Below are 10,104 nucleotides of genomic sequence, written 5' to 3' on the forward strand. Positions count from 1 at the left end.
CGCAATTGAATCGAACACGCTTCTTTCACCTGCGCTGAAACAGAATTATTGATGCCCGAAACCTGTGCTAACATCTTCTTGGTCGGCAAGTTGATTCTGCGTCTGAGCCTCTCCGTGATGAAGGAACACTCAGAGCCAGAGTCAATTAACGCTCTTGCCGCAAAGTTAGTACCATTAAAATGAATATTTACTCGAGCTGTCCCAAGTAAAACGCCTTTGCTTGAATTCGCGTGATGTGTTTGCATATGTCTGACTGCTTTACCTTTTCCCTTTGAAGATTGGTTTCGTAATTGTGCCTGCCTGGATGTCGATGCACCATTGTTAACTGGATTGGCTGTATTCTCCTTTGTCGTTGTTTTACCTGGAGCCGCCTGTATATGAAGTAGGGTGTGATGTCGAGAATGGCAATTGGCACAGTTGTAGGAACTTGTGCATTTCGACACCGTATGCCCAAAGGACAGGCAGTTAAAACAACTATTGTTGGTTTTAATAAAAGCGATCCTATCAGATATCGACATATTTAAGAATTTTTGGCACATATGCAGTCTGTGATCATTACTTTGACACATTTTGCAAGTAAATTTGCTTACACTAGTTTGAAAAGTGCCAAGTTTCTTTTGTGGCGGTTCAGAGGAATGCTTATGACTTAACCCTTTTGAAATTTTTGAAACCTTGATTCCTCTCAACCCCGAGACCGATTCCAAAGTTTGGAATCTGCTTGACAAGAATTGGTCCATGTCAGCCCACTTGGAAATATCTGTTTTATTTTGCACTGATTGCTCCCACAGCGAAAGAGTCTCTTCTGGTAATTTTGTGGAGCAAAGGTATGTAATTATTGGATCCCAGGTTGAAATGTCAATTTTATGACTCTCCAGGGAAGATATGCAATTGTTTATATCCCTTTGCAATCTTTTAATTGCACTCCCGCATTCAGTTTCCACCGCCTGTAGATTGAAGAGGATCTTCAACTGGGTGTTAACTAGGATCCTTTTATTCTCATACCTATCGCACAAATTCTTCCAGGCTATATTAAACCCATCATTTGTCAGGTCGCATTTCTTAACAATTTCTTTGGCTTCACCCTGCGTTTTCTGACTAAGATAGTAAAGCTTTTGAATGGGTGTCAGCCGCTTGTTCAATATATATATATAGCCGTGAACATGTCACGAAATGTTGGCCATGACAAATAATCGCCTTTGAATGCGTCGATATCACAAGGCGGTAGGTGTAAATTATGCTGTGTGGCTGACATGTCCTCATCTTCCTTTTCGGATTTTGCAAATTTTTCCGACAAATCGTTTATTTTGGACATACATCGCACAAAGGCTGCATAGCACGTTTTTCCTTTCTTACGTATCGAACTTAGATCCTTAGCACCAATTGATTCCGTAGCCAGCAAGTCATCAAAAAGTGCTTTGGCTTTCTCCCACATCACCTTTAGCTCCTCTTGCTGAATTTTCAGCGAATGCTTGGTGTGTTCACTTGTGGGTGTGCCAAGAAATTCGATATCGAATTCAATAACCAAGTCAGCTAAGCGAATGTATGTTTCCATTTTTAAAGTTTTAACCACAACCTAATAAGATCTCTCAAGATTCTTCCTCAGAATAAGCAACTCAAAGAAAACACCCCCTATAGTGAATGACACAGTTGAAAATATCACCAAATAGCCACCCTCTTTGCAAAATAAACACAAATATGCCTCCCAAACTCCACAACTTTGTAAATGAAAAAGTTCAAAATTTTAACTTGTTGTTTGTATCTATGTACATATATGTATAAGCGCTTTATTTAGTACTATATATATGTACGTGTGTGTGTATGTACATATGCTTCTATTATGCAGTAGGTTAGATTGGTCGCCACCCGACAATTAGATTTAATGTAATCTTATAATTTTTGATAAACACGTATATATGTGTATCTGAAATCGGTGTTAATCTATACCTTGCGGTAGTGACTTTGTGAATATAAAAGATATAGCGATTTTGAGGTTAAGCCGCAATGTGTTTGAACCGATTTTCGCGCGCTTTTAGTTGTAGGGCTATTGTGCCTGTAGTGGACAGACAAATGTGTTAGTGGACTGTAAATATATGCACTCAATACGTCTTTTCGCTTCTTATTTTTCACAAAATCACCCGCACACTTTTCTTTTTATTAACGCAAAAAAAAATTTTTCACCAAAAAAAAATACAACCAAGTGCTGTGATATTTCAAAACAACCACGTACCTTTTTAATGTGCTTTATGTTGTTTTGTTGTAGCTGATAAAAATTCAATTTTGCTGTGTGGTGACCACGTATGAATTCCTTGGCTAGCTGCTATGCTGGATTGTGGAATTTTAGCCGAAATGCTATCCAATAGTGCTGGTGGATTGATTCTCGGCTGATCTTGATCTAGCTGATTAGCGTTTTGTTCTGGCTGATATCTCCGGGAATCTTATAATTTGTGCTCACGGCGACGGAGGACCATGTTCATCGGGCAAAGATGGTTAAGAGCGCAGTTTTCGGATGTGCCGCAAATGGGTAATGGCCCAGCTTCAAGTTCGCACCGATGTAAATTGTATTTCAGGCCACCCCATATATATATATATGTAGCTGGATGAGGCGATGAAAATTGGTGGCTGCAAGACGTCTACTCAAATGGATATTCGGTAAGCAAGTAAAATCCGTTCTTTTTCTTTTTAATCACGTTAGCCTTTCGAACGGCTTTTTAAGCGAGGGAAATTTTAACATAACTAGCGTTCGACAATAGAAAGCAGTTAACTGTTGTCTTATGTTCAAATGTTAAATATTAGGGTGGCTCTTAAATGGCGTATTTAAGACGCTGGCCTAAACATATTGATTTTCATTATTTAAAATTTTTTATTTAACAATAAACAAAAAGTGCAATTTTTTTTTAAATTTAATTTCTCAAAAAGTATTTTTTTTCTCTCAAACTTTTTTACCGGGGAAGGGACTACAATCAACCCAAATCTCTAATAGCGAAGATTTTTTTTCTGAGTTATGATTTTTTATAGAAAATATACGTTTTTGTGGTACATACTACAATATTCTTATATTGTTTAACTAAATGGAACATATGTATGTAATATATCAGCAAAAAGTACAGCCGTGATCATTTTTTGTGTATCAAATAGATATTAGAACACACTTTCCACCATACAGTTTCGAAATACAAAATCAAATTTTCCCGCTTTTTATAATTTTAATTTTCTAATTGTGGCAACCATGGTTGGCACTACATTGTGAGTTTGGCGAATTCCTGGAGACGGCAGTAAGGGACAAGTTTGTGATGGGGTTGGAGAGAGGCGACAAAATATTTATGGAAAATGTAACTTCAACTACCCTCAACAAGGTCATTGAAATTGCTAATGCAGCGGAATATATTTCTCACCAAAACGGTACCGCTGAAGTGAAACAAGAACCGAACGACTTTTGTTTATTCATGCAAGGCAACAGCAATGATTTGCAGCAGAGGAGGCAACGCGAGCAGAGAAGCGACAGTAGTTCGCAGCAGCGAAGCGGTGGAGGCTCGACGCAGCAGCGGCAGCAGACGAGTATACGAAATGGGCAGCAAAGCGCAACGGAAAGGCAGCAGCAAGAACCACAGCAACAGCATTGTACGGTATGTGGATTCACAAATCATGCAAGCAGAAATTGTCGATTTAAGAATTATAGATGTAATAGATGCCATGAAAAAGGTCACTTAAAAAAGATGTGCACAAACAATAGTAGAAGTTTACACTATATTGATAATTCTGATCTTAATTTGTTTACATTAGTTAGCGATGGCGAGGGGCCCCTCCAAGTGAAAGTGTTTATAAATAATATCCCCTTGCTGATGCAACTAGATACTGGCTCGGAGTATAGCGTAATATCATTAGAAGCATATAGGAAATCTTTTGCAAATTGTAAGCTTGAGCCAACTTACATCACTTTGAGAACGTATAATGGTGCGGCAATTACCCCAGTAGGACTTTGTAATATGTCCATAGAATACAATTCACAGTGCAAGGTTGTGGCAACAATGGTGGTCCACCGCTACTTGGGAGAAACTTTTTACGTTGTTTTAAATTAAGTTTGACGGACATTCACTATGCAGACGTGACCCCCAATAATACAGACGAGGCAATACTTCGAAAATTTAATTCCTTGTTTGATGGTAGTTTGGGATGTTTCACAAAAAGCAAGGCGACGCTGCAACTTAAAGAAGGGGCTACTCCCAAGTTTTTTAAACCGAGGCCGGTGCCATTAGCCTTAGGAGAAAGTAGAGTGCGAATTAGAAAAACTAGTGTCAATGAAAGTGCTCGAGCCGGTCGACTTCTCCGACTGGGGTACGCCAATTGTGCCAATTATGAAAAAGAACGGAGATGTTAGAATTTGTGGGGATTTTAAGGTCACGTGAAATCAGCATCTGGTCGTGGAAAAGTACCCATTACCGCGAATAGACGATATTTTTTCCAGGTTGCACGGTGGTGAGGAATTTACAAAGCTAGACTTAACCATGGCATATCAGCAAATAGAGTTAGATGGATCTTCGAAAGCCCTGACAACGATTTCGACTACAAAAGGGCTATTCCAATATACACGTTTAATTTATGGGTTAGCATCAGCACCCGCCATTTTCCCAAAAAATTATGGAAAGTTTATTACTGGGAGTGGAAGGAGTAGTTGTTTTTCTGGACGACATATTAATAACAGCTCCCAGTAGGAAACTACACATTGTAAGATTAGAGAAAGTACTGCAAATTCTCCAAAATGCTGGGTTCAAGCTCTCACGCGATAAGTGTAATTTTTTTGCCAACAAATAAAGTATCTGGGACACATAATTAGTAAATACGGCTTGCATACCAACCCAGATAAAGTGAGGGAAATGAATATATGCCATACCCCACCAACATTAAAGAATTGCAATCGTTTTTAGGTGTGGTGAATTTTTACAGGAAATTCATTCCACAAGTAGCAAATCTCTGTACACCACTGTATGAGTTACTGAAAAAGGGTAAAACTTTTACTTGGATAAAGGAATGCGACAAAGCGGTAAAAGGTTTAAAACTAGCATTGAAAACGGGCACATTTTTAGCACACTTCGACCCCCTGTTGGAGACGCGCCTTAAAGTAGTTGCTAGTCCGGTAGGAGTAGGAGCCATTCTGTCCCAAGTTCGTCAAAATGGCGGGGAAACTCCCATTGAGTTTGCGTCAAGAAAGTTATCCGAGGCGGAGCGAAGATACTCTCAGTTAGATAGGGAGGCGGTAGCGATTCTTTTCGACATTAAAAAGTTTCACCAATACCTTTACGGTAGGAAATTTTTGCTAGTGACGGATAATAAGCCATTGCATCATATTTTCAATCCAAAGAAAGGTATTCCAGTTATGGCCGCAAACAGATTTCAACGTATAGCTCTGACCTTATCTGGCTATAATTTCGAGATTGTGCACATAAAGTCAGAATGCAATATTGCTGACTATTTTTCAAGATACCCAACTGAAGACCATGGCGGCATGGAGTTACCCAATAACATTTATATAAACTATATCAAACAAATGAATAGAGTACCTATTAAATTAGAAAACATTAAGAGCGAAAAGAAAAAGGATGATCTGCTGCAAACAGTTGCAAAATTTTTAAGGGAAACGTGGCCGGTGAAATGTTCAGATTTCGAGTTACGTCCATTTCACGAGCGAAATTTGGAATTGTCAGAAGAGGACGGGTGCTTATTTTGGGGAAAAAGGATAATTATTCCAAAAGCACTGCAAGCGGAAGTGAAAGGCTTTTTACACGCTTGACACATGGGTATTATTAAAATGAAAAGCATGGCCCGGGAATGTTGTTGGTGGCCTAAGCAAAGCAAGGACTTAGAACAAATAGTTAAAGGCTGTGAGCCCTGTCTAATGACACGTTCGCGTCCACCGAAGCAACAACTGATTAGTTGGGAATGGCCTACGGAACCATGGCATCGTATACACATAGATTTTTTTGGACCCTTTTTAAATCGCTGGTGCTTAGTAGTGGTGGACAGTTATAGTAATTGGGTAGAATGTATAGATATGGGCAAAAATATCACAAGTAGCGCGACGATTAACATTTTAAGAGAACTAGTTGCACGTTTTGGGCTACCACGAGTAGTTGTTTCCGATAACGGTTCGTCATTCACGTCGTGTGAATTTAAAAGCTTTCTGGATCGTAACGCTATACAGCATATTACCACCCCTGTGGGGTATCCCGCCACCAATGGCTAAGCCGAAAATACGGTTAAAACTATTAAAAATGCATTGAAAAAAATGTATATCTAGTTGACGTTAAGCAATTTAACACAGTTTTAGCTAGGTTTTATTCGAATACAGAAACACAAAGCACCTATGCACCGGGTTGTCACCGTCAATGCTTATGTTTAACCGGCAATTGAGATCACGTTTAGACTTAATAAACCCAAAGAGACATGTTTTGAAATGCAAGACGAACATAGGGTAAGAGAATTGGTTGCCAAACATCAAAACAAGCAGAAGTATTACTATAAGGGTAGCAAAACCAACAAGTTTCAAGTAAATAATTCAGCTATGGTCAAAGATTATTCTGCCCCAGGGAAAATTTCATGGTTAATTGGTTAATTAAGGAGAGAATAGGCGAACAAACATTTTTAATTGAAACAAGTACAAAGAAGCTCTGGAAAAGACATGCAAACCAAAACACATTTGATAATCAGCAGCTAGTAGAACCACAAATAGAATTAGAAGATACCAACAAAAATTATGTAAATACGAGTTCGTACAGTGATATAATAAATGTAGAAAGCAATAAGGAGGATGAAAATAGAGAAGGTGAAAATAAAAATTGTCTAGAAGAAAATGTACAAAAGGAAAAAACATATAATTTAAGAGAAAGAAAAAAAGGTTAAATACAATATATAATTAAGTAATATTTAGATAAGTATGGCTATTCAAAATTACCAACAGTTATTGTATTAATGGTTGCGTTCATAAGACGTAGCTGTTTAGCTCATCTGCTACGAAACTGCTGGCAACTGTTGAACCCAACAATTACGTCTTAGAAACGGTTTGATGAATATGCTGCCAAATGAACAGCTGATAAATGTAAACAAATTATATTGCAACAAATAGAGATAGTTGCGTCGATACTGTTTAGAATTCAACGCTGAGCGGCCGCCGTGTTGAAAAATCGTTCAATGTTACAATGAATTAAACAGTGTAAAATTATGTAGCAAACATCTTAAAAACGTATTTAGAAACGTAGTATTATTATTAAATATTTTAGTTACTTTATCACGTCAATAATATAAAATATAATAAATTTGTTTGCAACTGCCACCTAACAAAGCGGCGTTAGATTTAATATAAGCGGCGTAAGTCTTTTCGATCAGCTGTTTAGGCTAAGCCCAACACGTTTAGTTCAGGTAGCGTAAAAATTTTCCGCTGGAAAAAATGGCGGAAAGCTGCCAACTGTTGGGCTGAGCGTAACTACTCAACTGTGCGTTTCTAAGACAAACAGCCAACGGTTACACAACAGCTACGACTTATGAACGCGCTCAATGAAATTGTTAGTTAATAAGAAGTTAAGGTAATACTCAATAAAATAAGGTAAAAGTTGAACGACTAAGGGGGGGGTATATGTAATATTTTTAATAGTTGTCAGTCAAGAAGTAACACTGCTGACTCTTATACACACGGCTAGCAACTTCGCCGACTAAGAGGCAGCACTGTTAACTCGCCTAAGGACATATAAAGAGTAGCTTGACAGACACCAAGGCGTATTTAACAAGGTGGTGTTGGGCGTATATAAGTAAAAAATTACACTTACAAATTATACGCTGATGTCCATACTGTCATTGGTATGACTTACAACAAACACATCATTTTGACGTAATGGCCTCCACGGCGAAAAACTCAGCTGTCGCCCCAACACCACCTTGTTTAATACACCTTGACAGACACTATGTGCGTTGTTAGTCGTTCAACTACTGCCTACATCAATACATTATAAAGGAAGTTCCAAAGTTATGTAAACACATTAAGAAAATCTTAAAGTATTTTGTTTGAATTGAAAATTCAGTACAAATCAGTAAAAATTTTGAAAAATCAGGACATTAGCGTACTGATTGAAGAAATGAATAAAATCAGTACAAGAGTTGAAAAATCAGTACTGTACAGATAATAACAGTACGTTAGGCAACCATATTCACCCGATTTACAATAGTGAGGTGTCAAACGAAGAGGCTATCTTACAGTGGCTACACACGACGAACATATCCGCGCACATGTTCGTCGTTTGTAGGGCGGTTCACGAGCATGCTCGCAAAAAATAAAAAAAATTTGTAGCGTGGTTTGCGAGCATCGCATTGGAAACAAAAACAACAACCTCATTTTGTGTTGATGCTTGCAGTGTGCACATCGCGGATAAATGCATCCAAGCCATGTGCGGTAATTGAATTTTTGATAAATGAGGCTAAATTACTATATGTATATGTATGTACATACATACAAGTAAAATATAAATAAATTTAAGTAACACTTACATAAAAAAACCTAAGTCATAAGTATTTCAATTGCATCATACGCGTCTTTCCTTTCCATGTTTACGCTTTGAGTACAAAATCACTTATGAGCCGCTCACCGTCTGTAGCAAACGACAGCGAGCATGTTGGCGCACATGTGCGCGGATATGTTCGTCGTCTGTAGCAGAGTTCGGCAGTGAATAGCTCAGCTTATGAATATGCTCACATGCTCATGAATCACCCCCATTGTTCATTCAAACTTGCTGTCACTAAAAAATGTTACTCTCTCACAATTGCTTGGCTTGCTTGTAAACTAGTGAGCATGAATATCTTTCACAATCGCTGATGGCTTTTACTTGGCTTGGCTTGCTTCTCTTTATGCAATTGTTTGAGAGATTCATTGTATACCGCTATATGAGTTAAGTGGCTCATAGTTTTTTCATGAACACATACACAAATTCAGCGCCTCTGCAGTTTTGCTTTGCGCGCAAGACCGTTTGCGACGTTGAATAGATGCAGGCATGTGAAAAATGATAGGGGATGACATTTGGACCAGCTTTGACTATTTTTCTTTTGTTTGTTTAGTGTTTATTAATTTTTAAAAAAATATAGCTAATTTTATCCTACGTAAGCCATATATGTCGAAATTTCAAACTTTGTAGAAAAATTAAGAAAATTTAAGAATTTTGAGATAATTCTAGTTTGCAGTTTTATACCCAATTAAATTATAGCTAAGAAAGTATAAGTCTAATTTGGCTAAGAATTCGCGTTGATTTTTGATAACTTTTTTTGGGGGGATGGTGTTATTATTATGGGTGAACCCCTCAGCAAAAAAAAAAAGAAAAATCAACGCGAATTCTTAACCAATTGAAATTTGCAGTTCCTTAACTGGAATTTAATAGGCTAAAAATCTGCATACTTAGAAATTCCTAATAAAAAGTTTGTTGTTGTTGTAAAAATGTTCCTGCTTTTCTACAAAGTTTGAAATTCGGACTTATATGGTCTTTGTTAGATAATGGGCTATACTTTAATAATAAAAAAAAAATGAAATTGAACCAACAAAAGAAAGACGTATAGCCAAAATTGGTCCTAATTGTTTTTCACATGACTATATCGAGCTCTAACCGTATAGATACCTCCGGCTAAGACTACTAGATTGAGACAATACTTGCGCTGAATCGTTTAAAATAAAGTATTCGTGAAAAAGTATTTTCTTGTAGTTTTCGGTAGGATATATCCTTCTGCAAACATTTTTTTCGCAATTTTTCAACTGTTTTTAATAGTAGTTTTTATTAGAAAATTTTAATTTTTTCAAAAAAAGAAAAAAGTGTGTTTTTTATATCATTGAACTGACATGTGATTTAGTTTTAATTAATTATACTTGTTAGCCATTACAAGAGACTGAAACCTAGATTTATAAAATATAATAATCTATTACATTCCTGGAACAAAGTGTGATTTATCTAAAAAGTGACCTTTTTACACAAGTTTTTTTTTTGTAATTTTTTCCAAAAATGTAAATACTTTTATTTCTAGAAATTCCCAGTGTATTTTTAAGTTAAGTTTTTAATTACATTAATTTCATTTAAAAAAAAT

The 10,104-nt window shown here is 37.0% G+C and overlaps 2 protein-coding genes across 2 annotated transcripts in view; one reads left to right on the plus strand and one right to left on the minus strand.

The window, feature by feature from the left end:
• Positions 1–2,879, minus strand: part of LOC118745668 — a 10,748-nt gene extending 7,869 nt beyond the window's left edge. The window contains exon 1 of the mRNA XM_036479238.1: positions 2,228–2,879. The gene's annotated coding sequence lies outside the window, so the exon portion shown is untranslated. The remainder of the gene's footprint in view (positions 1–2,227) is intronic.
• A 316-nt stretch (positions 2,880–3,195) lies between these two features.
• LOC118745669 overlaps positions 3,196–10,104 on the plus strand; it is a 17,344-nt gene continuing 10,435 nt past the window's right edge. Inside the window, exon 1 of the mRNA XM_036479239.1 lies at positions 3,196–3,623. Coding sequence (XP_036335132.1) covers positions 3,291–3,623 — 333 coding nt within the window. The 5' untranslated portion in view covers positions 3,196–3,290. The remainder of the gene's footprint in view (positions 3,624–10,104) is intronic.

The sequence above is a fragment of the Rhagoletis pomonella genome, unplaced genomic scaffold (genome assembly GCF_013731165.1).
Source record: "Rhagoletis pomonella isolate Grant_MI unplaced genomic scaffold, Rhpom_1.0 Rhpom_scaffold_00009, whole genome shotgun sequence".
Lineage (NCBI taxonomy): Eukaryota > Metazoa > Arthropoda > Insecta > Diptera > Tephritidae > Rhagoletis > Rhagoletis pomonella.